The sequence below is a fragment of the Anser brachyrhynchus genome (genome assembly GCF_964034855.1).
Source record: "Anser brachyrhynchus genome assembly, chromosome: 25".
NCBI lineage: Eukaryota > Metazoa > Chordata > Aves > Anseriformes > Anatidae > Anser > Anser brachyrhynchus.
This window is the reverse complement of record NC_137718.1, coordinates 5346203-5373718: the sequence shown is the minus strand read 5'-3', so window position 1 is coordinate 5373718 and position 27516 is coordinate 5346203. Positions and strand designations below refer to the sequence as shown.

At 53.5% G+C, this 27516-nt stretch overlaps 1 protein-coding gene across 15 annotated transcripts in view; it reads left to right on the top strand.

Annotated features, from left to right (window-relative positions):
- The window catches only part of LOC308182841 (protein CEPU-1), a 343323-nt gene that overhangs the window by 286933 nt on the left and 28874 nt on the right, over positions 1–27516 (top strand). For all 15 annotated transcript variants that reach the window (XM_080568115.1, XM_080568122.1, XM_080568124.1 and 12 more), the window contains one exon: positions 5113–5345. In XM_080568115.1, coding sequence (XP_080424241.1) covers positions 5113–5345 — 233 coding nt within the window. The remainder of the gene's footprint in view (positions 1–5112; positions 5346–27516) is intronic.

Genomic DNA, 27516 nt, shown 5'->3' with positions numbered 1-27516 from the left:
ATGTCTAATTACCTCTAGCGTGTGTTGGATGCCACTCCATTATTAGTCCGTTTAGCTCTGTTTTCTTCCCACCAAGCCCGCATCCCTGCAGCACCAGAGAAATCAATGCCAGCCCTCCCATGGCAGATAGGCAAGAGGGACTGAGCATGAGGCATGCGTGCTTTCTTCCCCGTGCTCTCACCACATCCGTGCCTCAGGTGAACGAGGAGTTTGGGGTCCCCAGGGTGCCCACCTGGACCCTGGCTTTTCATTTGCTCAGGAATCGATGCCAAACCTTGGTTGCCAGCGCAGCAAAAACGTCATAGGGAAGTCTACAGGAGCAGTGGGACTGTGTTTGAATGGGATTGAGTTGTTCACGACCCGGCCTTTAATTAATCCTAATAAATAACAATAAAATGTGATAATCACAGAAATAAATCCAAGACGTGAAGCTCCTGCCTGCGGCGGCGGTCTAGTTTAGTTGATCATTTATAGCTCAATGGAGGATGCACAAACGGGAGATGCTGTCTGGGACACGAAATGCTGCGCAGGGCTGGGGGTAGTTGTTCCCCCCTGCATGGCCAAAGCAGCTCATCTCCTTGCCGGGTCTCCATGGGATGCTTTTGCAGCCAGGTTTAAAGTAAACCCCAGGCTGATTTCCAGATTGGGCTGACCAATCTGATTGGGAGAGACCAAATGCTGAGAGTTTGGAAGGGATTGCTTCAAAATCCAGAGGTGCCTAGAAACTGTTGAATTAGCCTGGGTGGAAAAAAAATAAATAAAAAGGCCTCTAGGGATGCTTGATGATGGCTTGATGCTGTGGTGCAACACGTGTGAGACTCCATCAAGTGGCCTGGGTGTGGGAAGGGGATTTCTCCAGGGTGGGCACTGAAAGCCCAGCCCTGCCCCTGCATCCCGGGATGGAGCTTGTACGCTGGTAATTGCAAAGAAAGCAGCAGTCAGGTTGCTAATTTTGCTGAGCTCTTTTCAGTTCTAATTAACATTATTCATTTCTTGTGTGTCCTGCTGGGCTGAGACAATCTGTGCTCTCCAGCCCAGCCCTCTGAAACACCAGCGATCTGCACAAGAGGCAACAGAAAGTGTTGTGCACCAATTACTGCACGTCAGTAATTAAAAACCTCCTTCCCCCCGCTGCCGGGCCACCTCTTCTCCTGACATTTTCTGTGTGCAAACTCAAGAAAGCAAAGAGAGAAGCCGAAGAGGGCACGTCACTGCTGGCTTGTGCAACCTGGGTCTGTGCCGAAACTGCGGGGAGGTGCCGGGGGCAAACTGAGACACGGGCAGGGCTCACAGCTTGGGTGCCCCGGTGCTTATTTATTTTTTGTACGTGAGGGCTGGCTGGTTTGGAGTCCTAATGGACCAGCTTGCTTGCAGAAGGCAGCTAGCAAAGCCAAGAAGCTTTGGGAGATGCTAACGGGTCGGGGAAGGGCAGTACCAGACGGGTCCCGCGTCCTCTTTGGAGCACAAGTGGACAGGCAGGGAGGATGCTCGCAGCTCTGTCCTTCTGTTGGTGCACACAGTTATCTTAAAAAAGCCCCAAATCTGCCGCTCGTGGTCACTTTGGGGTGCCCGAGTGGCAGGGGGAGCAGAGGGCCAGGGGCAGCGAGGAGCCAGGTGTCTGCAAAGCCTCGCTGCCTGCCCCCAGGGCGGTGTGACAGTGGCGTGTTAGCAGCGTCTCCATCTCCCGGAGGAGAAGCAGAGAGGGAGAAGGATCATCACTTGGCGCTGAGAGACAGCAGCTCTTCATCTTCTCGGAGGAGAAGGCCTTGCTTTCTGAGCAGGAACGTAGCCGGGATTAAGGATCTTAAGAGAGAAAATTACCTCATCTGCGCTTAATTATTTTTACATCTTCTTTTTTGGAGGCAAGTGCTGTTTTCTAGCACCCCGGGGACCTCTCCCCCCTCGTTCCCTGGCACATCACGGGGTGGGAGGAAGGCAGGGATGCTCTGGAGCGGCAGGGGAGCATCTCTGGGCTCTGCTCCTGCCCGGAGTGGGGAGGAAGAGGAGAAGCCTCCAGGCTCGGTGGTGCCTCCGCTGCCCACCTGTGCCTGGAGCCTGGCTTCCAGCCCCACCAAAGGCTTTCTGCTCGGCCGCCCGCCCCTGCCAAAGGCTTTCCAGCAAGGAGGCTGCTGGGGAGGGAAATGGAGCAGATGGAGGGGCTGGAAGAGCATCGGGGCGCTGCGAGGAGGGAACGAGCCACAGGGACCCTGGCTGATGGCCGTGCGAGGAGGAACGGGCTCGCCAGCTCCTGCTGGGGGCTTGTCCTGCCGTTACCTGCACCGGGGAGGGGAACGAAACCCTCCGTGTGGCAGCAGGCTGCCGTCCCGAAAATAGCACACCGAAGGTCACAGTGCCTCTTCCCGGAGCCGTTTCTGCTGTTTATTGCATATATTGGCTCAGGAGCTTTAAGAGGGAGGAAAGAAAATAAAATAACAAGTTTAAGCTTGCCGATCCCAGGGACAGAGAAGCGTGTCTAGGTGATAAGAAGAGATTGCGACCAGGTGCTGTGAAGGGCGAAAGCACTTATTTCACTGTTGCCTCATGCGTTACCTGAGCCCCGTTGCTTTTCAAAAGCACTTAAATGCCCATATGATAGAGGGAATGCTTGGATTACACACTGTCTGGCTCCATTATTATCCAGGGATCTCCAAGCTGATGCATTTCACAAAAAAGTAGTGTGGAGGAGGAGAGAGAAAATATATATATTTTTAGTTCAGCCTGCTTACAGGTCCTCAGCGATAATTTCCACAGGAGGGCCCAGCGCGAGAAATTCAAGCCACGTCTGGATTCTCATCTCCCAGCATTTCTTTGCAAGATGGCTTTAGCAGAGAGGGTGGGCACCCCCTTTTGGGGCTGAAACACTGCTCACGGTGCTTGCAGGAACCTGTTTCATTGCATTGTGATGGGCAAGCCAGAGCCAAGGACCAAATATCCTCCTGCATTTTATTCAAACCCCATAGGTCTGAGCTGCCAGTGCTGTTGAGGTCCAGAGCACAATATAATAAAACCGTCCTTTGGGGTGAAATCTCAAAGTTTTATTCAACTCGAGCAACTTAACTCCAAGGTTTCACTCAAGTTGTAAAGCAGCTGAGAGCGAGCAAGAACTGAGTTCTTGGTGTTCAGCCCAGGCTGAATCTATTGCTTTTTTTATGAAGATAATAAAAATCTGCTCGCATTTAATTTATTATTATCGTAATATCATTATGGAACGGCAATGAAATTGTTTAATTTATCAGATGTTTTCACACCAGAGAGGGAGGATGGGCCAACGGCTTGGGTCCTTGCCTAGCAAATCCTCAGGGGACTCCTGGACCAGGCTGCCCCCCTCGCCTTGGGGCAGTCACCTCGATGGGCACCCACCATCCCCAGCAGCCAGATGCTGGGTCTCGAGGTGGTTTTCCAGGCTCCTTCTGCGATCAGAGGGGCCAAAGAGATACCTCCAAAAAGAGGCAAGGGGAGAGGAGGCAGCTTGTCCCCCCGAGGTGCGTTCTTTGCTGGCAGAGCCGAGCGAGCACTTAGGATCGCTCGTTCCTCTGCATCTCCCTCCCACGGCTATAGACTGGGAATAATGGCATCGCCCACCTCCTGGGGAGAATTGGGATGTAAAAACGAGCCGGGGGTTGTGCGGCTGTTCGTATAAACAATCTTTCCAAGTCCACGTGAGATAAGCTAGCCCTCGAGGAGGAGGAGGAAGGCAGAAGCGTAGGCAGAGAGGTGGTGGCGGCACCGTGAGAAGGAAAAGGAGTCCCTTGAGGCTGGACTGTGCACCACCAAGACAAAATTCAGGCTATAGAAGACTCACTGCCAACATAGCTGGCACCCAGGGGAGTTCACATCTTGCAGTTTGTTCCCTGCCCAAAGTTCCCTTCACCCAAATTCGCCACCAAGCAGGGTCAGTCCCTTTAGACGGGGCGCTGCCTCCCCTTGCCCTTGGCGAGGCTACCCTGAGCCGAGGCTGCTCTCTTTCAGTGCCTCCAAAGTTAATTTGCATCCCAGCCACTGCACAAGTAATGAAGTAGAGTGGGGAGAATATAAACAACGGAGCTTAGGCTGAGTGGTTTTATGTAGGAACATTATCCACCGTCGCTGGCATCCAGCAAAGCTCGGCTAAGTTATAACAGCTCTGCGGTCTCCAACTTGCTTGGAGAGAAGTGGGGTTCGGGCCGGGATCTGCATGGTCCTGCTGCCCGAGAAGGGGTTGGAGAGCAAGCTGAGGTTGTTCATTAGAGTGGAGGATGCAAACCTTGACTTGGGGTATGGGGATAGAGGGTTACAGGACTGGTGTTGTCCTTCTCGGGGAGCCAGGCTGGTCCCCGCTGCGCAGGACAGAACAAAATTCCCATTCAGGAGCAAAGCTCCTTCTGGGTTTGCACCGCGCTGTCTTCTGGGTGGTGCCTGTTATTAACGAGGCTGGAATTAGGAGATTTCTGCCTCTGAAACATCACCGGATGGGTGAGATGTTTAGCTGGGGAGAGATGCGCTAAGTGGAGGAGAAGCAGCGGTGCGTATGATGGGAAGGGAAGGAAGAAGTGACAGGGGGGACAAATGGCAGGAAGCTCAAGGTTTCTCTTTAGAGGTGTGTCAAAGCTGGCTTGCTCCTGAGATAAATTTTCCCTGCTCCTTTGTGAAGCAGAACAAGCTGCTCTCCCTGCTCTGCTCTGCATTTCTTCGCCTGGCTGCAGGGATCTGATGGTCTGTGGAGAGACCAAGCAATGGCTTTTGGGCAGGAGGGAGCGACCGGTGTCCCCCCAAAAAGTGTGGTTGGGACTCTGAATGGACGTTTTTGGCTTGGCTGTGGTTGTCTCTGAGTTAGCAAAGCAGCAAATGGGAACGGAGGGGCAAAAGGTCCTTCGGTGAGTGGTGGCGGATGGCTCTGATCTGCAATAACCGCGAAACTCTTGGGCAAATCTCTTGAGCCACGGGTTTAGATGGATATCGGTGCCCTGAGCACAGCAGGCAAAGTGCTGACATTGTCCTCTTTGGAGAGCCGCCACACTCGGTCTCCGAAACTGCTGCTGGCAGCAAAGCTAAAAATAGTGCTGAGGGGAGGAGCGGGAGCTGGGGAAGGCGGGGATGGCAGCACGCTAACGGGTCACCTCTGCCTCTGCCCAGGTGCTCCGTGGACAACCGCGTCACCCGCGTGGCCTGGCTGAACCGCAGCAGCATCCTCTATGCCGGCAATGACAAGTGGTGCTTGGACCCTCGGGTGGTGCTCCTGGCCAACACCAAAACCCAGTACAGCATCCAGATCCACGACGTGGACGTGTACGATGAGGGCCCCTACACCTGCTCCGTGCAGACAGACAATCACCCCAAGACATCGCGCGTCCACCTCATCGTGCAAGGTAAGAGGAAGGGATGTCGAAGAGGGGTTGGGCGCGGTGCTTTGACTTCTGGTCCTCCCTTCGAGCCTGGTGTCTCCTGCCATTGCTCCTACATTGACCAAAGAGGGGTCGGGCACGGTGCCTCGACTTCTGCTCATCCCTTTGACCCTGATGTCTTCTGCCATTGCTCCTACATTGACCCTAGTGCGTGTAAGACAACTCGGTGCAAATATGGAGGGGATCTTCATGCTTGGAGAGTCCAACTGAAGCTGGGCAATGCCCAAGTGTTTGCAGTCACATTTAGCCAACTTTCCTGGAGTAGTCATGGGGCTCTGATACAGGCAGCTCTGCCTCCCAAAATAATCACTGCTAAACCCACGTTGCTGTTTTTTTTTGTTGTATTTTTATTTTTTTATTTTTTTTCCTATGCTGGAGGCAATGCTTGAAGTAAAATTTGTGTTGGGGGAAAACAGAGAGCTGGCAGATTTGTGTACTTTGCGGGGGTGTGTGTATGCCTAGCAACAATATGTGTTTGTGTGCTCAAACTGTGCTCTCCCGCGAGGAGGAGGAGGGACGGCACGGGGTGCTGGAGCGCGTGCGGTGGCCGCCACCAGCCACGCGTGGCCGAGCACAGGTGGGCTCTCAGGAGGGGACATCCGAGCATGGCCACGCACGATGGCCGAGCAGATGGTTGTTCATATGAGACACCTCCTGGTGTCTGTGCCATGGGATTTGGTGGGGATGTACGCTGGGCCCCACGTGGTGGGATGTATGGGACCCATCCTGCCCGTACAGAGGAGCCCAAAGGAGGATTAATGGAGAATTTCTAATCCCTTGCTACCAACCCTTTTTTCCTCCCCCTTCTTCTGTGATTTGGCCAGAAGCCCTCTTAGCATGACACACCAGCTTGACTATTGGAATCTCATCTCGGGCTAATTTTCGAATGCTGATGGGTGTATTGATTTGGAAACAAGCTGGGTTAAAAAGGCATTGGTCTTGTACACAGAGCCGGGCTGAGCTAATCCGCCGTCGATATGCCAGGCCTGAGCGTTATTGACAGCCTAATGAATAGAAGGGGGGGAAAAACCCAAACCAAGCCTTTCTCCCCTCCTCCTTCCCCTTCCGTTTTCTCTTTCCTCTTTGAGCAATCAAGCAAACTAAACAGAGCCGGACTTTCTCCATCTCCATTAACCACGAAGAGCAGGCGGATGCGTTGCCATCCCGGGTCCTTGCTGTTTATCTTGCAATCTGTTATTACCTGCCTGCGTCCCTTAAGCCAAAGTCGATCACCCGCAAGTTCTGAAGTTGCTATCAGGCGCTGGGGTGATGCAGGGCAATTTATATTGCCTCCCTTCTGATTCCAGTTTCCTGACCTAAATTTCCCATATCACCAGACATCCAGGCTCATCCGTCCTGTGTCTTGCTGTAGCATTAGGCAGAGATGTTTGGATACAGGAGTAAAAGGTCATATCTTAATTCCCTGCTGTGGTACAGTTAAGTACTGGAGGATTCAGTGACGGGCTCAGCCCTATAACCTGCTGAATATCCTTGCTGCTGCCGATGGAAATACTGGCTCTCAGGAGCACAGCCCCTAATTTCAAGAGTTATTGCTTGGCTCGCGCAGCCTTTTCTTGGGTGGAAGGTGGCAATAGCGTGATCTGCAGCAACGCGCTGGGACAGGGTGTGAAAGTAAACATCGTGCCCAATAAAGGGAGGCTTGCCGGAATGACCCCAGTTAAAGTTTGGCTGGGTGAGTCCAGGTGACAGCCAGAAAGAGGGAGGAGTGCGGCTTGCCACAACACACAGTCCAGAGCAGAAAGAAACAAAACAGCGCTCCAAACAGCTCCTGATTTCCTCTGGCTACACACAGAAGGGCCCTGGGGGCACAGCTCTGGAGGCATGAGCACACCAGCCTCGAAGGATGCAATTAAATCGTGCCCCAGGGCAGGCTGCAAGCCCCAAAAGGACCAGCCGGGGGGGCAAAAAGCTCTTCCCCATCCACCCAGGACATCAGCAGCCTGTGGCTCCCCCAGGCAGGCGTAATGGGTGCTTATCAGCCCAGCTGAGAGCTCCTCAGCCCATGCTGTGCATCCATCCTGCCCCCAGCTTTAGGGGATGTCTGTATGGAGGGAGAGGAGGAGGAGATGGCACGTACCCAGTGTCTGCCAAGGGCTGCTGGAGGAAGCAGTGCTGTGGGGGGAAAGAATAAAAAACAAGCGAGGGACAGAGAGGTGAGAAGGAGCTTTTTTTAGGATATGAGGGTTGGGAATGGTCCCCAACGGGAGCAGGGGAGAATCAGCTGAAGACCTCTAGGAACCGAAGGATGTCTATGCTGCACATTTATTTCTAGGTTGGCTCCATTGATGGCTGCGATCCCAAAATAGGTGGGTAGAAGGCACCTCAACAGCTAATTTAGCCTGTCCCCCTGCAACGAGGCAGAGACATCACTGGCAAACATTTGTGAAAGCTATTCTTGAAAATCTTTAACAAAGCAGGTTCTTCCATCTCCCTAGACGCTCTATTCTACTGCTTTGCTACCTTTATAATTAGGAAACGTATGGCTAATATCTAACTTAAACCTTCTTTGTTGCAAATGAAGTGGAGTTTTTCTCATCCTATCCCCAGCGGACATGGGGAACAATTGATCAATGTCCTCTTTGTAACAACCTTTTGCTTTTGGGAAGGTTGTTATCGTGTTGCCCCTTAGCCACCTTCTTTCTGAAAGGATGCAAGCCCTCTTTCTCCCACCTTTCCTTGTCGGTCAGGCTTTCAGAAACGCTTGTCAGTCTTGAAATCCTTCCCCTGAAAGGCAAAAGGTGAGCGCTGCCGATCCAGGAATAGCAGGTTGGCGCATCTCTCCTCCCCGCTGCTGCACTAATGTGGGACAAATGAGCTCAGGAACGAGACAACAGCCCCGTGGTGTTGAATGCATCAAAGTTCAGACCTGCTGTTTCGGGGACTGCTTCAAATGGGGCCAGGCTCGGTGTTGGGGATGCGAAGTTGATGCGAGGCAGTAACGTAGCTGCAAAAGGCGCAAGGAGGTTCGCACCTGGACCTCCGAGAGAGAAAAGCTCCCAAGCACCTCCTGCCTGTTTACTGTGGGACCTGAAAGGAGCCGTTCAGGCAGCGTCCTTGTCATCCGCAGTGCCTGGAAGGTGACCCCTGCACACCCCTCTTGTTTGTTCGTCACCCATTTGTTCTTCAGAGGGGCTGCCTCAGGACCAGATGGAGCACAGGGAAGTGGCACTGCCCGTGTTTTCAGTACCCTGGGGAGACGGATGCGTTTCTGGGTGGAAAAAGTTTTTACCCAAAAGAAACAACACCCAGAAAAGCCCCACTCACAACGGGCAAGCTCTGCGCTTGGAGGGAGGCCGAAATCCCAAAGACGAGGACTTGAGAGTGGCCCTGCTGACCTTCGAGGAGCCGTGCTTCCCCTTCCCCTCCTCTCCTCCTTCCTCCCTCGGGTTCACCGAACGCAGAAGTCGCTCTGGGTGCTCCTGATCCTCTTCTCCCACCCCCCTCCAGGACACTTCAGCTCTTTAAGCCTCTTGAGCGCAGCCTTTCTCCGGGGCTCAGGGTTTAAAAGCGAGAGGGGAGGGAGGAGGAGGAGGACGACGGTGTCTGGAAAGCTCTTATTTGTATTGATAATAAGCCGTCTCCAACGCGTGCCTGCACAACACTCCCACCGCCTTGTAAGATGCATTAAGGAAAGTTGGCCTTATCTCGGCGCTGGAAATGGACTTGGGGAAGGAGGCACGGTGCCTGCCGGAGTTTAATCTCACTTAGACACACGAATTTGCATGATAGAAAATGGTGGAATTTTAGTGCTTAGAAAGAAAAAGGGGAAAAAAAATGAAAAGGGGAGGCAACTGGGGGATATTAGCACTTTCCCGTTGCTTTATCAGTTTCCCTGGCCCTATCTGGCTTTTTCTGTTGTCACTGGAGCAACTAATCACCCCTCCCCTTTTGTTTGGTGTAAATGAGTTTTCCCACTCTTTCCCGGGCCTGGCTTAATCTGCAAATCCCTGCCTTTGTTTGGGAGTTAATTACCTGCTTGCCGGAGTCGGGGGGCAGCGGGCGCAGGTGGCACGGGGGCCGCCCTGGCGTGGGAGCCGGCATCGGGGCGCAGGCGGCGTGCGGGTGGCACCTTGCCCCGCGCCGCGGCACCGCTGCCAAGGTGTGCACGGAGAGATAAAGCAGCCGGGGGGGAGGCTCGCGGCACCTCCCCGAGCCGGCTTTGTTTCAAGCCCTGAACTCTGCCCGATTAATTTTCCTTTGATGCCGTAAGCCTCTGTTCGCTCGCAGGAGAATGGGAATAAGTTTTTTTTTGAGGCCGCGCCGCCTGCGCCTCGCGCCGAGGTGGATGGGGATGGAGCCTAGGGGCAGGTTTCACGTGGCGGTGTAGGCTAGGGGGAAGGATCAGACCCTGCGGTTGTTGTTGCTCTTGTCCAAAGGCCTCAAGGTGGCTTGTAGGGAAAACGGGGTGGAAGTGAATGCGTGGCTTATGCCTGAGCATCTCAGACCCTTCCTGAGCATCCTCTGCCCAGGAGCCTTAGCACCGCTGTCAGAGCCGGGTGCCCCTCCTGCGGTGTCGAGCCTCTCCTCGGTGCCCCTAAAGCCACTGATGCTGCAGGTGGGAAGGGGCAGAGGAGCTTTACAACTCCCTGTGTTCTTACCAAGTGTTTTCTCAGTGTTTCTGATCGCTGTGAGCCTGGAATAGCAACTGTTCCTGGGTGATGCTCCCTCTTCCAGGTGGCTTCGCTCGCTCAGCTTTCCGTGCTGCCGTCCCCGCTCACCCCAGTAGTGTCTGGCTGCACGCCAGCGGCTGCCAGCAGCTTGTGCTTGCTTGGTCCTTGCAAGGGAGGCTTGTGGTTGAGCAGCGGGCAGAATGGGACCCTGCGTGGGCAGCGCTGGTGCTGGGAGGCTGGAAACTGCCCGAGGTGGTGCAGCCCCACCTGAGCTGCCAGGAAGCAGGAGCGTGGTGTGGTAGGTGCTGTGTGCGGGTTTGGTAAAAGGCACGTCCCGAGGGCTCAAGGTGTCCCACAGGGGTGAAGGATGTGCCCCCATTTGGTAACTTGGTGACGGTAAAGACATGCAGATGTTGTCCGTGGGCAGGAGCTGCTTCTGGCGTGGGTTTCCCTGGTGTGAACACACCTTTCCTTGCCAGACAAGCTGTCCTTTCCAGAAGCAAAAGCAAGTTTTGGTAATGCCTTAGAATTCATCACAAAAAAGTTTGTGGGGATCTGGCAGCATGAAATCACCCTCATCCCTCACTTCACCTGAGCTCCTGGTGTCTTTGTCTGATTCCTTCCTTCCCGTGTATTTTTGTTGGTAATTCATCCATCCCCCAAGGCCTCCCCTGCAGGCTTTGCACCATGTTCGGTCCAGGGAGGAGAGCAAATTGCAGGGGAAGCCCCCGGTGTGCATGTTGTGTTGGTTTAATGGGTTCACAACGAACATCGATTGGGGCGGCTCCCGGGGGATGAGGAGCACGGGAGGAGGATGAGGGCTGGGCGCTGGGTCTGGCCACCTCCCTTGGGGTGAAAGATGGGATTTTGTGGGGTTTAACCCGCAGACATGCTCCCCACCCAAGCGGTCGTGCACCCAGCGTTGGGCTGGGCGGGCTGTCCCCAGCCTTCCCCAAGTCACTTGACCTCTTTGCAAATCAATTTAACATCTGCGAGGCAGAGATAATAATTGCCACCTACTTCACAGGGGGGTTGATGAGGATTAATTCGCTAATGTCGACAGAGGTCTTTGAAGATGGAATGCGCTATCTGAGAGCTAAACGTTATTATTAATTAGCAATTATATCGGGGGGCAGGAGGGGGGAAAACAGACTCCGGAGCTTGAACGAAGCTCTCGTCCCTGCCCTCGCTGCGGTTCTGGGCTGCCCCCATTAAGTGCCCGCTCTGCTGCTGGAGGGACCACGTCTGCAGGGACACGTCCCGCTCGTGCCGCAGCACATCCTCCTTCTTGGGGAGCACGGACAAACCCCGCTGGCACGGGGAATAAAGGAGTGGAAGGGACGGGGAGGTGACCGGGGCTCAAGTATATTAACCGGTGCCCTCGTTACAAAGGGAGCGAGTTGGTAAGAGAGCGGTGATGAAGAGAAGGAAGCCTCTGTGCTTGCTTGCCCTGCAGCGATGCTAGCGGGCCAGGTGCCAGACCTGCAGAAGGGCTGTGCTGGGAAGGAGAGAGGGGTAGGGCCGTAAGCAAGCGAGTGCCCAGGGGAGGACGTCTCCTGTTCCCAAACAACGATAATTGGCAGGAGACTGGAGCGAGGGGAAGGAAGCAGCAGTGATTCATAGGACACAGACCGTTTTCATTTCCTTCGTGCTTTTCTTTTTTGCATACATCAAGGCTGTGGACGGTTTCTCTGTTTTCCTCCCCTGGAGATCCGCTGAGGCTGTTATCCAGAGTGTTGCAGGCTCCCCTAAGCGGAACCGACACGAACCCTTTGCGGTCCCCGCCGGCTGCCCCCGTGCCTTGCTGCTGTTACATCCCTGCCGCGGGATGCAGCCGTGCGGGGAGGTGCAGCGATGCCCACTGGGGCCGTTTCCACCTGCCCACACCCCTGTGGCTCCGCTATTTCCATCCCTCCCAGCCGCAGCTGTGCGTGCCTCAGCGGCGGCAAGGCGAGCTCGGTGTGCCTCTTTGCTACTCCCTTGGAGACATGCAGAGCCGCACAGGTCACCCTCTGAGTGCTCCACTTCTGGAAAACAAGAGCCTGCTCCTCTTCGAGCCTTTTTCTGAGCACACAGGGTACCGCCAGCTCCGCTCTCCCATCCTCTCCAAAGGCGTTCATGGAGAGGTCGCCTGCCCCACCGGGAGCGATTCGGCAAAGATTCCACTTCTGTGGCACGGGAGGAACTGGGAGGCCAGCGGCATGCTGAACCCATGCACCTCTTAGCTCTCCAGGCAGGGCTGGAGGAAGACTTTGGTTGTCTGCACATCTCACGGGGGTCCTATCCTTCCCAAAGGACGTCTCCCAAAGGAGACGGACACCTCCCCACCGCCGCGCGCGGGTCCCAAAGTGCCGTTCAGCGCGGCGAAAGCCGGCGGTGGGTTAATGAGGTCGCTGCAGTTTAATGTTACTGCAGTAATCTCTTTTGTTTTACTACATTAAAATATTTGCGGTGGAGCGGCAGGACCACTGTAACGCGATAGCGCTACCTTAATGTTATTGTTACCCTGGAAACGCTAATGGTGGCTCAATAACATTATTGCAATTTAATCTTCCGCCAATAAAATTAAGGGGAGAACAGTGAGACCTCAACAATGTAATGTTACTACAGTAACAGCATTGTTATCGTGATCGCGGGAGCGGAGTCAACTCGTTGTAGTGGAGCATCGGGACCGGCTTTATCGTTGCCATGGCAGCGCGGGGGCATCCACGGGAAGCCGCGGCAGGGGATGAATGGGAGGAGATGGCGCTGGTGCACCAGTGCCACCGCTACCCCAGGGGAGGCAGCACGCCAAGGTCGCGCCGGTGTAAAGGCTCCTCACTCGCCTAATTCCTCGGCGGCGGCGGTTTTGTCGGCGCTTTTCCTCTCCTCCCTCCACGGCCGAGCTCTTCGGAGCGGGTCTGTTGTTTTAGCGGCAGTAACTCTGCAGGGAAGGATTTAAAGCGCTGCCTCCATCTAGTTCCAGATCCTTCTGCCCGGCGTTTTATAGCATGTGGCTGTTATGGAGCGATAACGTTTTATATTTATATGTCATCTTTCATCGTGAAGGATCCCAGCACAAGCTACAAATTACTGCCGTGCTGCAGGGCCAGGCAGGCAACCCGGCGCATGCTGCGGGTGAAGGAGGGGGCTTCGTCCAAGGGCACCTGAGCGAGCTTTGCTCCCCTGGAGAGATGCGAGTGAGCATCCCCTGCGTTTGGAGGACTTTTCCAGAGTCCCAGGGCTTTGTGAGTCTGAGCTTGCCCAAGGTGACAGGGTGCGATGGACGGGATTTGGGGCTTGAGTCTGGCACGCTTATGCTCTGCTCCAGGCAGGGAGTCTTGTGCATCCCACACCACACCGGTGTTGCAGCCACCAGGCTGCACCTTCTTGCCTCCTGCACCCGTGGGTGAGCCCTGTGCACCCCAGAGAGCACCCACCATCGCCTGGCTGGGCATGGGGAAAGCTCAGCCCTGTCCCAGCTGGCGGCACAGCCTGTTTCTGGGGTGGGGATGGGTGGGCTTGGTGCAGGAGGACAGGGAGGGAGGGAGAACCGCTGCAGGGCACTTGGTATTGATCACAATATTGTTCATTTCAGGGGGCACCAGTGTTTTGTGCAGCCCCAAGCATGGTAGCTATGGGATCGGGTGCAGCTCAAGCAAGGAGCCTCCACTTTCCTGAATATGAACCCCAAATCTAATGGAGTGCTTTGAGCCACGAGCACAGCTTGGATGCATCTGTAGAGCTTGGCTGCATTGTGCTGGGGTAGCTGTGGACTGGCAGCACAGAGCAGAGGGGCGCAGGTGACATCTCGGTGCCACATGCTGGCACAGGCTGGGTCAGGACAGCATCCCGGTGCCATTCGCGCCGAGTGCAGTTTTCTCCAGGCTCCAGGGGAGGGAGTCAGAGCTGCTGATCTGTCCCCAGCATCCCGGTCTCATCCCTGTCGCATCCCTCCTCAGCATGCCGAGCAATGATGCTCGCTCTGCGCTTGCTTTGTCACCGTGCCTGGCAGCAGGGTTTGATGCCCAGCTTGTTCCCTGCTACCCCAGAATTACCAACACCATCTCCTCTCCTGCACATCAGGAGAGCCTCCTGACTTGGCAGGAAAGCATTTATCCTCCGCTCTGAGCCCTGCTGCTCTCTCCCTGCTTGTCAGCAGATCTCAGTCCCCAGCCAGCACTTCTCGGTGCGTTTGAAGCCTGGGCTCGGGCACGGCGCTGCCCGTCTGCCCGCGTTTCTCCAGCCCGAGCACAAATCTGGGCCCGCTCAGCGAGGCAGCTGCTTGGCTCCCTGTGTGCATCAGCATTTGATCTCTCTTCATGGGTATTTGGACTCTGACCACCAGTGTAATTCCATGTTTGTCCTTTAATAAAAGACCTGCGAGCCCCCTTGACACGGGAGTTGGAATCAGTGGGACCTCGAGTGTCCTGCGTGCCAGCTCTTCGTGGCAATCTGGTGTCGCATCTATCCTGCCAAACTGGCTCCTCTGGGAGTTACATGTTTGAAAACAGGAGCAGCAGCTCATCTCCCATTCAGTGTTTTTCTCCATCATTTGCTTTATTAAATATTGATTTTCTGTTGCATTATTAAACCTTAAGTCCCAAGCATAAATTCTGAGTTGATACTTTAATCTGGCTCTCCTTTTTGGCCTTTAGCGCTGATTTTCTGGCCAGTCCCCCCAGAGCTGAGTCCAGGAGCAAAAGCCTGTTGCAGAGGCTTGGGGAGTCCGAGAGCAGGAGCAGAGGGCTCAGCCTGAGAGGTTTGGTCTGTTTGGGGCAGCCTTTGCCGTCACATTGCCCAGGGCAACAGCTGCAGGCACCCCTTCCACGCTCCTCGAAGGTCCAGGGCATCGTGGCTTGCAATCCTGCTCAGATCAGGGATGAAACGAGTCTGGGGATACCCTAACCAAGCTTTTCAGGGCAGTCAGTCTGTACAGCACCGAGTGCCGCCTGGGGGGAGCACGGTGCCCTCTCTTGCTTTGATAGCACGGAGAGGTTGCAGTCTGACAGAGGAGTTTTGTCTGGAGCCGGTGCCTGGGCATCCTTCTGCATCACCTGCCCCCGTCTGTTTGCTCCTTGGGGCTTTTGCTGCCTTGCCCTGCCAAAATCGCCATGCTCAGGAGCAGCACTCAGCGCGGGGAAGGGAGCCGCAGATGGCGATGTCTCGTCCTAAACACGTCTCTTAAAATGCAGCTCCTGCGCTGTACAAAGCTGCGCTTTGCTAACACACAAATCCCCAGCAAAACCACGAGTCGGGCTCGGCCAAAACCCCAGCCAAAGCCGGGGAGGGATGCGGGTGGTGGGAGAGCTGCCAGCCCCAGGCGAGGACGGCCACCAACGTGTCCCCAATAGCCCAGGAGGGTCACAGTGACCCACGCCGGCCGGGCTGCGCTCGCCTCCCCTTCCCTATCGGAGAGCTGCACACAGCGCGCCCGTGCCAAAGCCCCGCGCTGCCAGCAACCAGGTGTCTGAACATACTTCCAGAGCCAAGCTTGCTCCGTGGCCAAAAGGGAGGAGGGGAAAGCAGTGTGGCAGCGCTGGCAGGTTGACAAGGAGGGAAAAAAAAAAAAAAAGGCAGGGGAGGCTTGCAAACGGCCTTTGGATACCTATCCAAACGGGGCATGCTGGGCAGCATGAAATCCGCGCCTGGCAGCCGGTGCGCTGAGCAGTGATTTAAAACCCGGCTCCCGGCGGCAGGAAAAAGGAGGCAGAGTGGGAAGCAGATGTGAACACAATGCTGGAGATAAAGGAGAGGCCAAGGGAACAGCTGCCGAAGAGCTGGCCCGGCCCTGCCGCCTCCCGCGGCGGGTGCTAGAAAACCTCGATAAATATCTGTGAGCTTAAGGATGGGCTGGAGGGGTCGCCGAGCCTAGGGGAGAATGAAGGGGTGGGAAAAATGGGGCATTTCTGCACTTTTTTTTGCTTCGGAGAGGTTGAAAATGGAAAAGGGGAGTTGCAAGGACAGGGGGGACATGTGCAAAGAGGCTTGTGCTCTCTTTTTTTTCCTTTCTGTTCTGGTGGTGCAGTAGGGGAGAAAGATTTAGAAAAGGAGACCGGAAGAAAAAAAATGGCAAGTGGAGAACAAAAAAGGCAAAGACCTTGAAAAAAGACATGGAAATAAGGTCCTTCAGAAGTAGACGTGGAAATATAGGTCTTGAAAGTGGATCCCCATTTTGCCCCCCTTGCCGTGTCTGGGGTCACTGGGGATGTCTTCTCCACAACTTGCCCTCGCTGTAATGCCTCCACCTCGCAGCCAGCCTGCAAGCTCCAGCTCTCATCCTCCTCCTCTTTTACAAACACTTCTTTTCGCTCCCAGAATTAATTCTTTCTCGCAGTGTTTTCCTTCCCTATCTTTTCTTTTTGGCCATGTCTGTCTGAAATATTATTTTTTGCTCCTTCAGCAGCAGGGCTATATAATTGATGGCCTCGCCAAGCTTTCCGAGCTGAACATTAAACCCTTCCTGCCTTGGCTCCAGCCGGAGTTCATTACTTTCTGAAAAGCTTCATGTCTGTTTGTGCTCAGATTATTGTTGTTGTGGAGGGGAGGATATTGTCAGCAGAGAGAGAGGAGGAGGGGTTGGATTTGGCCGGGACTGCTTTGTAATCAAATCCTGCTCCCTTTGCTTTTAGCAAATTTTCCGGTGTAAAAGACCTCTTTTAGCAAAATTGGAATACCGGCACCCTCCCGAAGGCGGGAGCACAAAACCTGCCACTAATTAACGTGCAGCAAAAGGAAGTCTCGCTCCTGGGGGGTGGCAGGAAAGCACCACTTTGCAGATTACCTGCAAGAGTGATGCTCGGCATCGCCACGTGCTTAATACCTGGGGTAGACGCGTGTCCCACGTCGCTTTTCCCATGGAGCGTCCCAGCGCTCCTCCTGCCGGTGCCTGAGGTCACTGGGTGTGTTTTTGCATTATGCAAATGTCTTTCTGCATCTTTCAGTCTTTTTTTTTTTCTTTTTTCTTTCTGGCAAGATGAAGTTTTTTCTCCTTTTTTTTTTTTTTTTTTCCCCTACCCCAGTGCTTCTCCGGGCTCCCCTTCTACCCCACTGGTTTTTCAGCACTTAAAACACAGCAAGGCTGAGGTGATTACAAGGATTGGAGATGCAGTGACACTTCCCTGCCAACAAGTAATTGATTTATTAAAGACATTACAATACATTCATGGTTGAGAGTAAGAGTTTCCTTTGAACTCACTCTAAAATCCAAAGGGATTGTGCCTGTTTGCAAGTACCACAGGCAGAATAAATCTGCGCTCCCCCCTCGCCTCCCCCCGCGCCGCCGCCGCTCCGCTGCAATTTCATTTCCCTTTGACTGGCGCAAGTAAATATCACAGCTCGACAACTCCAGTCCAGTGACCGGTGTGATCCAATTTAATAGCATTTAAAAATTCAAAGTGATTGTTAGCCAAATGGAAATGTAAGATTTCATACCCAGCCTGCCTTGGGGAGGAAAGGAAGAATGAGGGAGGGTGAGGGGGATGTAGACAAATGGACTAGATAAAAAATAATGGAAAGTAACTTAATTAAAGTGACTCGAGCCAAGTTAAAAACAGTAATGATTTTGAATCAGAGATCTGTAGGTTTTAGAAATGAAAGGGAAAGAGAAAAGAAAGGAAACTCCAGATAAAAAGCCTCCAAAAGGATGGAATGGAGGGGAAGGGGGAATAGGAAGGAAGGGGTAAAAATATTCCTTCCTTCCGCGGAAAGCACGGGCGCATGGGGAATAGACAGCGCTGTTGATGAGGCTGGGCATTAGAAAGACAAATAGGAAAATTAAAGGATGCTCTGGGGGAAGACAACTCCCTGTGGCTTTCTGGCTTTCTCAGAGGCGCGAGGGTGGCCAAGAAGAAGGCTCGAGGGTTTCATGTAGGAGGAACGGGAAATGAAGGAGCATTCCTAATGGAAAATGAGAACAGCCCCCTCGTGCTCGGAGCACGCTGATATCCCTGCCTTTCGGTACCATCGCTGCCTCCTCTTCCTTTCCTTTTAACTCCGCCAAACCTCGCATATTTGGGCTGCGAGTTCGTGATGAAATTTTAATTGCCCCTCCGTGTGCATGGGTATCCTGCTGTGCTCGCTACAGCCTGGTGGCTCGTTTGTCCTGGCAGCAGGCTCGTCTCGCACAGCCCAGTGGCGATACCTGTCCTGGCACCGGTCCTGGCCCAGGTCAGCACGGGTTGGGCTTTCCGGTGGCTTCACCAGCACCACGGGGCGTGAGAAGCAGGTTCTGGCTGAGCATCCATCCAAAGGGGTGCTTTTGGGCCGTTTGCTCTTCAGGCCTCGTTTCCCCAGCTGTGAAGTGATAGTAACACTCCCTTGCCTTGCAGGGGTGTTTTGGCAGTAGGGTTATTAATGCCAGAATCGTTGGTAGAGCCCCCAGAAACGAGCATCATGATGTGCATAGGTGCTGGGAGAAGCTGGGAGCGTGTGGGTCCGTGTTGTCCTCAGTGCAGGTGAGCTGGGGAGGCAAACTGAGGCAGCGGGGACCAACCTTGGCTCTGCCATCTCTGAATTTGGAGAGCTAGCCCTGCTGGCCCCTCTTTTAAGGATGCTATAAGGTGTGGGAAAGATGAGGTGGGTCCTCTCACCAGAGCTCTGCTGTTTTGCTGGCTCGTGGGCATTTGCTCTCCTGTTTCTTGTGGTTTTGGCCAAGCATTGGGTTGATTCCCCGGATTTGAGGCAGAAGGTGTTTTCGGTCAGGGGCTGGCCAGGTGACCCTTAAAAATTGGCTGCACAGAAGTGGCTGGGACCAGAGATGCTCCACGGTAGGAGTGAGGGAGGCTCCTGGTGCAAAGCCTGGCTCAGGTAAGGAAATGGCAAAGGGGGACAGGAGCCGGCTGGGGGGGCTTTGGGAAGGTGGATCTGCCTCAGGAGAGGTGACGGATGGCTCGGCAGGTCTCATGCTGAGATGTGTTCCTAGGGGACAGCATCTGGAAACATAAATCACCTCACCCACGGTTCATCCTGAACTGCCGGGCATTGCTGACCTTCTGGTTTATGAGCACACGAACAAAGGGTCTGGGCGTCAGTAGCAGCGTTGGCCTCGAGACCTCCTAATCAGAGGATAATAGGGCCGCGCTCCCTGCCCCATCCATTTATTTCTCACCAGAGTCGAAGGCAGTCATGAGACGAAACTTGAGCAAAAGGAAAGGCTCTGGCGGGGGGTGAGGAGGCTCCTGAAATGGATGGAGCTCAGGGAAGATGCATGCAGGCTTCATCTGAGCACATCTTCGGGGTTGCCGAGGCACAGGGAGGAAAACCCGCAGCAAGCGGAGCCGCTGCGAGCGGTGGGGAGGAACGGGGCTGTTTTGGCTGGGGTTACTCAAGGCTCTGTAGGCAAATAAAGGATTTGAGGGCATGGTGTGTGAGGCACCGTGAGTGTCTCCAGCACCTCGCAAGGTTTATGGCTTGTGTGCGGTTTGGGATTGCTTTCACCTGACCCCGAGGATGCGTGTTGTATTTTTGTCTAATGTTGGCACAGCCCCTGGCACGGCGGGGCCTGAGCGCACGGAAGATGTCGTAGAGGAGATTGAGGGGGAAGGAGGGACCTAAGTAGCTAAAAGAGGCAAAAGGGACACAGACAGAGGAGACAGATAGACCGGGAAGATATAAATAGACTGCAGTGGCAATTCAGTCTGAACTTCGGGCTTGTGCTCAGTTCCCCATCAAAGCTGTGAATCACGGAGGGTGTGGAGGTGGAACCATCGGGTGACCGCGGCAGCATTTCAGGATGCTCCGCTCATCCTCCTGTGAGGCTGTCCCTAGGAGCACTGGAATCAGCTCAGTGTCGGTGTGGAAAGAGCAATCAGAAACACTTATTTCATGCTTGAGTCAGGGGAGAGGGAGCACGAGCAAGAGAGTGCAAAGATAAGAACAAAAATGCAAGAGCATAGTGTGTTTTTAATGGAAGGGAGATTTATTTCTCTCTGTGTCTTTTTAAGCCTCTAGATAGATCATAAAAAAAAAAAAAAAAAAAAAAAACACAACCCCCACACAACCTGTCTGCCTGAAATAGCTGAAATGTAATTTAAAGAGCATCATTTTAACTAATACTTCACTTCAGAGACACCTGCCCTATATTCATTGGAGATGCAGGCTGCATTAGAGCATCTGATTTATCTTTGGAAAGGATGTTTGAGCTCCTTTGTTCCTGCACGTCCCTCTTTACGAGGGAAGTGGCGTGGGCTGGTTCGGTGGGCTCAGGTCTCCATGTGTGGCCTGTCCCCACGTGGAGAGAGCTCGGGGGGCTATCTTGAGGGTCTGGGGGCAGGACCGGTGCCCCCAGTGAGGGACGCGTGCCCATGCCTGCTGGCTGGTCCGGGGGAGAGGATCTGAGGTTTCACACTGATTTTAGCAGGACAGTGCATGCCGATGGACCAGAAGAGGAACGGCAGGTAAACTTGCAGCTTTTTGGTACAGGGGGCTGTGGTTTGGCTGGGAATTGCTATTTACAGGCACGTCCACTCAGGATGAATGCCCTAACGTAGATCCGTGAATCCCAGCTGACGTAAGCCACAGTTACTTGTAGGATGTGGCTAGTAGGGCCGCCCCACATGGAAATCTCTCCACCTACGGTTCCCATGACCACAGGCTCTGGTATCTTGTCATCCCTTATTATCTTCTCCTCCTCTGGGTGTCTTATCATCTGTTGCACCTTTCTCTTCATTGTCTTCTTCCTTGTAAGGATGGGAAATGCTTGTCATTGCGTAGATGAGACCCAAAAAAGATGCAGTGCCTTGCGTGGGACTACAGCGTGGCAGAGCAGGGAGCGGTCTAATGGTGCAGGCATCAAAGCATCCTCTGCAGCTTACTGGCAGGCAGCAAGCGGGCTTTTCTGACCAAAAAAAATGGAATTCCACAAATGCAAATCATGGTTTTCTCCCAGGACATGACCCAGCAGAGGAGAGCTCCAGTGTCCTGGTGCATCCATCCCGAGGCGGCGGTGCCAGGGCTGGACCCAAAAAGCCCCGAGATCCCAAGCGGCTCGCTGATGCTGGGGGACGGATATCGAGGGCGAGCGGGAGGAAAGGCAGGAAGAGGAGAGTTATTGTCAAATCCCTAGCTCGCCCTTTCTGATCTGAAGTTCACTTGTAATATTTTTCTCGACTCCGGTTGCTAATGCGTTTTGTTCTCCAGAGTGCGCGTGGCCTGACTTCCCGCGCAGCCTTTAATTAGTTTCTGGATGATGACATCTCCGCTGAGAATCATCTCGTCGTGTCCCTCCGATCTCGGGGGGAGATAAAGGAATCTAATAAAGACGTTCAGCATTTCTAGGTGATGGGTTTGACAAGCTTTGTATTAGCAAGAAGTCGTGTTCAAACTTTGTCGGGCACACTCAGCGCTCGGCGGCTCGTACCCTCGCGGGGACGTCTCCCAAGGGTCCTATAGAGCCTCCGCCGGCGCCTGGTGGGACCAGGGACAGAGCTGGGGACCCTCTGTGCCCCTGAGCGGGGCAAGACAGAGTCTCCATCAATTTGACAGCCAGCCTGGTCACCTTGGAGGTAGCTGTGAGAAATGCTGTCGTGCTTTGATGAGAGGTGTCAGTGATGCTGGGGAGATGATGCCGGTGTCTTAAGGCTTCAAGATCCTTCAATTTTCTGCTTTTTATGAGGCAATGCTTGTCTTGTAGGGGGAATCCCAGGTGACTTGGGGGCAAAAACTGAAAACTAGATCCTAGCTCTGTGCCGCGTGCGTGGAGCTGAAAATGAGATCTGTCTAGACAGGGAGCTGATCTGTCGAACAGTCCTTGTTCGGCTGCATTTCTTCATGGTTGACAATACAAAAACCTCACTCTTACATCTTTCTTTGTTCCTTTTTCATTTCTGTTTGAAGGAGAAGTATGAAGTAGTTTATAAAGGAGATCTGCATCATTAGACTCATTGTGGGGAAGGAAACGATATCCAGAGCAGTGCCACGACTTCCTTTGGGCGTCATAATGTGAAAGCAGAAATCAAGCCTCCCAGACCTGAACGATGGATTCTGGCTGTGCTTTGAAGCTATTTATTAATAGTCTTACTAAGCAAACTCTTACTTTATTCCCCGGAGATGTGGGGCGTGGTTTCAGGTGTTTCTCCCTTTTATGGGGGAGATGGTAGAGTGAAGGTGCGGATCCTTTTGGAGCCTTGACAGCAGGCGACCCAAAGCTAAGCAGGCAGCACCCTGGCTACGTGGCACAGTGGCAAGTGACCTGGACCCAACCCAAAGTCAGAAGGAAGTCCTTGTGCTTGAGACCTGACGCTCCTCTTGTGCCGTGTTTATTCTGGCGCAGCCCTTGTTGACTGTGGTAGGAGTACTGCTGATTTATGCTGTCGTAAGTGGAATCAGATTGGGCTCCCTTTTGGCACTTAGCTATAAAGTCTGTCTGCAGAAAGCCTGCAGCTTATGCAGTGAATTATATCTGCGTTCACAAATACTTTACTAATGAATGATTGGAAACGTCTTTTTTCCCCCCTCCTCCTCTGAATTATTTCAATGCCTTGCCATATAACCTGCCGCAGAGACAGGTGTAAAAAATTTGGTGTCCTCCAAGCTCGGAGAGCTTTGCTGCAGTAGGAGCCGTTATCTACTTGGGAAATCATTTAGATACATCTCAGTGCTGTATGACACATCTCATTATGCCTTGCTTTAGAACGAGCAATTGCCATTAGTTATTTATTAATTGCTTATTAAGGTCATTATGTATGTCCTCTTAATTTCCAGGCTCCTTTCTTAGTGCCTTCGGCTGCTGCCAGGTTTGCGCAGAGGGGGCTGGGTCCCTCAGTGAAGCTGAGCCAAGCTCGGCGTGATTGTGCAAACCCAGGGTAGGATCCCCACCCAAAATCCAAAGGTTTTTTGTTTACAAGCCAGCAAAGTAGCTGGAAGCAGGCTCGGAGGATGTGTTTTCCCTTCCTCGTACCCCCTGGACTTCTTCCATGCGGCTCCTGAGCCGTGTTGATATGATGGAAGGATGATGCCCTCTCTGCTTTTCTCTTAATTATGGTCATGTTAGAGGAGCACGGACTGATTTAAAAGCCCATTACAATACACCTATAATTGAAGGCGTAGGTCTCCCAACTTGCTCTCTGCAAAGCAGACAGAAATCAAACAGGGAGGGAGAAAAATCAGAAATCGAAGAGGGAGAAGGCACAGCGGAGGTGCCTGTACTGCGGCGGGGAGCGCGGGAGCTCTGCGTGTCTCCAGCCCTCCAGCTGCTGGGTGCACGCTGGGGTGGCCACGTCCCAGGGGGACAGCCTGGTGTTGGGGTCCCTACACCCCATCCCATCCCTGCCAGCTTTGGGGGCCCCTTCTTTTGGGGTGCAGGAGCGGGAGCTCAGCCGGCCTCATAGCATCGCCAGGAGCAGGGTTGGGGCTCTGCAGAAGCAGGGCCAGTGGCAGCAGTGCTCTGCAAAACACGGCGAAGTCCGTGGGTGACAGCGGTAAGAGAGTGTTATTAAAAGCAGGAGCTCCGGCAGCCTGATGCTCGGGAAGCTGCCAGTGCACATCACAGATCGCCCGCAGAAGTCAAGGCTGAGTCTCCCTCTTTTTCTTGCTTCAAGTTGCTTTTATAGTTGTTCTTTGTTGTTCCCTTTGATCTGGAGCAGATGTTGCTCATGCGGGAAGATGGAGGTTTGCATGTTTTATGAGGGGGAAGTGAGTCTTACCGGGAGAGCCTGGCTGCTGGCAGGCTGCTGCTGTGGGCTGTGCGCAGTGCACTGCTGGGGCTTCCCAGCCCTAGTGGGGCATGGGTGATGCTGGATCCCTCGCCCGGCCACCGTGCAGCTGGGGAGGGCTGGCATGAGACCCGTTCTGCCCGGCTCCAGCACCAGAAATGATTTGTGGGGTTAGAAATGTGTGTGTCTCTCTGCAGTACTTGCTTGGCTCTTGGGTGAGTCCCTGAGCACACCTGGGGTGTGCTTTCCTTCACAGCACCACTGTCCCAGCAATATCCCCATGCACAGGCAGGATACAAAGAGATGATGCGGCCCCATCTCCCAAATTGGGCAGAATTTGGGTGGTTAAACCAAAAAAATGCAGTTCCTCCTTGCGAGCACCCAACCTGGTGAGGCTCACCTGCGGTCTCCTTCCCCTCTGTCTTTTGGTAGTGTTGCTCCAGATCCTTGCTCCCCTAACACCGAGGGGCATCCTTGTGTCTCACTGATGCAAGGCTGAAATTTGGGGTGTCAGGGGGCCCAGCTGACTTTGCTCCCAGCTGCACCAAGAGCTGCATCCGGAGACGGCAGTGGGGGCACATTGTTGGGGACACATCCTTGGGGCACATCCTTGGGGATGCATTGTCGGGGACACATCGTCGGGGACAGGATTGTCATGGGCAGCGCAGCCCTTGCATGCAGGGAAGGTGGACGGCGAGATAACGGTGCATTCAGGTGCTGCAGGGTACGTGCAGGGGTGTTTGCACCCACGCTGGCTCTGGGACGGGTGTTTGGAGGTGTAGCAGGGATTTAGTGCCGGTGGCAGGAGGGTGCATGTGCACACGGTGCAAGGCAGGGAATACATCTGTGTAGGCAAGTGCATATGCTTGGATCTGCAAAGACATATATCACCTGACTGAACACCCTCAGACGTGTAAGGCGCCATATGGCTTGGTTAAATATTTAAGCACACTGTTTTCTGTCCCAGGGACTCGGCGTGTGTGAGCGAGTGCCAAGTCCGGACAAACTCCGGGTGAGCCCTGAGCACTCGCGGAGGCTGCGGCAGTTCAGAGCAGCGCAGGGACCTTTCCCATCAGCATGGCGAGGCAAGGGAGGGGGAAAAAGCAGAAGTCAGATCGATAAAACACCAGCCTGTCTCTGGGGAAATCTGCACTGTGTCACCGGAGCAGCTTGGCCAACACTGCCATGTTTAATCACTTCTGAGCAGGAGAGATGCTGAACACAAAAGGACTGCCCGCAAGGAGAGGGTTCCCGCCTGGGAAGCTAGCATTTATTCAGCTTTATTTATTTATTCGTTCCCATTGGGGCGCAGCTCCATCTGCGTCCCACGTTCAGCATGAGAAATTTCTCCTCTGCCCCATCCCTGCAGAAATGCCAACTGATGGATAAAGCCTTTTAATGCAAAGGGAACGGCGGCACTGATGACCATTAAATAATATTAAATATATACTTGCGATCACTTATTTATTAAAGTTTCCCTCCCTAGTACAGTAAAACCTTACAACGTACCTGGTAAGTCTCAAGAAAGCCATTTTAAATAGTTCGTGTGGTTAATTATTCAAACGTTTAATTAGCATACAATAACTGTCGTGTTAAATCCTACCACTGCGCATTTAATTTAAGGGTAGGCTAAAGACTTCGCTGACGTTGTCGGTCTTGTCTGCTTCCCGGCCATGCCTGCCTCGCCTCGCCCTGGGCAGGCTGCATAAATTGCTGGAGACCGACCGAGAGCATCCCGAGCCTGCCAGGGCACGGGGGCTTTTCCCAAAAGTTGCATTTTCACTTGCAAATTTGCAATTGCAAAGTCTCCCATTGCCCAGCCAAGGAGCATCCCAATAATTTCTCCTCCCCTGCCCGGTCTTAGCAAAATTAAAATCTCTGCAGGAGTGCTTGGTGCTGCTATACTGCTGAGGAGGAGGTTGTAATGCTCTTCAGGATGCGTTTCAGGAGAAGTGGAAATCAAAGTTTAATTTGTTTTAATTATGTTTTAGAATCTGGTCAGTTAATTTGATTACAAATTTTTGTCTGTCACCCGTGTGGGTGCAAATCCTTGTGTGCAGTAACAGAGCCACAATGCAAAGGCTGAATTTACTGCCTGTGACTCTCGGTGAGCTCGGCAAAACAAGCTAAATTTGAGTGATGTGGATTCGTTAATTAAAAACATCGCAAAGGCTCCTTTTGATTTAGCAGGCATCGCATGGAAGACGACAGATAATGTTCTAGCTTTGCTGGGACCGACAGCTGGAGCCAGCCAGGGCTTCTTCCTGGGCGATCGTGGGCAATTCTCTCCACCACTGCTCATCCTTTTCCACCTCGAAACACCACCAGTAATACCTCCGTGGCCTATTTTAGCTGCTGATACGGAAAGCTCTGCTCTGGAAATACAACTTTCTGAAGCACGTTGGTTTCCTGGATAACAATCCCAGCCTCTCCGGGAGCACGGTGGGGCAATTGTAGCACCTTTGTCATTAATTGCAGCTCCTCGGTGGACTACGTGGCTTTTGGCAGAGCATCTCCTGGCTGTTCGTCCCAGGAGCCACATGCCCTTATGCCAGGCTTAATGACACTGATGAATATTAATATTTCCTTCGGTGTCATCTTTGCAGCCGCTGTCCTGTGTCCCCAGGTGTACTCAATCTCCCGCTGATCCGGGACCGTCTGATCCGTAGTTGTCCTCCAGTGCATGATTAGCAGATTAGCCGTTGTGCCCAGAGCAGCAAAAAAATGAACTCCCAGAAGCCCTTCAAAACAGGGAATAATTCATTACCCACCTTGATTTCCACTTAAAATGTACTTTAACTACACTTCCAACTACAAACCCTAAATCACCCTCATGTTCACAAAAAATCCATCATTTTTTATTTTATTGCACGGCACTGGCATGACATAATCCCTTCCAGAGCGTCTTGGAGTGCTTTACGGATCAATAAATTACTTACCTGCGTGGCAGAGGCAATGCGTGCAAGGCCATTGCAGTCATTCTGGCTCGGCGTTCGTGCACCAGCCAGTCCCTGTGCCTGCCCTGCTGGGGACAAGCAGGGACGGGGTGCACGGGGGTGGGTTATGGGGTTGGGATAGCAGCACGGCACTGCTCGGGGCTGCGCGTGGGCTGCTCGATGAACGGAGCTCGGCTGGGGTGGGTGGAAGGAGCAGGATGCTCTGCGGGTGATTTGTGACTCTCCTGCAAAGCACCGCAGCGGGGTGCCAATCTTCTGCTAGGCTCTGGAGAATGGCTTGGAAAAAAATAAAATAAGTCGAGGAAGGTGATGGTCTTTATTATGTTCTGCAGGTGCAGGCTGATAACGGCAGCTGATCGTTTTTCTCGCACGGCGTGCCTGAGCTTGTAGAAGCCCCAGGTCACGCCGCCGCAGGGGCCGAGCGCTCCCCGTTTGCTCCTTGTCCCTTCCCTCTCGTCAGCCCCACTCCTGGGCTCTGGGCCCCTTTTATCTGCCCAATTCCCTTGAATTCATGTTGGCAGCACCAAAGCAGCAGGAGGGCTTACATCCCTGTCGAATTTCCCTTCCTTTGCATGATCTTAGAGCTCCTTGGTAGGCTCGTTGTCTTCACGAGAGCTCCTCGGTGCTCTCCTGCTTGCAAGGACATCACGGAGCCCATGAGCTGCAAGCCACGTGCGCATTTTGGGTGCTTTCATTGCACCAGGAGTGCCTCGTGGGGGGCTGGCGTTGTCCTGGGAGGATGCAGGTCTGCTAAAAAGGGCTGGTCGTGGCTGGGAGGACAGGGTCGGTACCAGCAGCGTGGGGGGAGAAGCACCGTCTGGCACATCACACTGGTGCTGGTAGGATCTGTCTGCAGCCTCCCAAAAATAACTGAATCCCCGATGACTACAAGTCCTTCCCACATCAACTCTGTCTC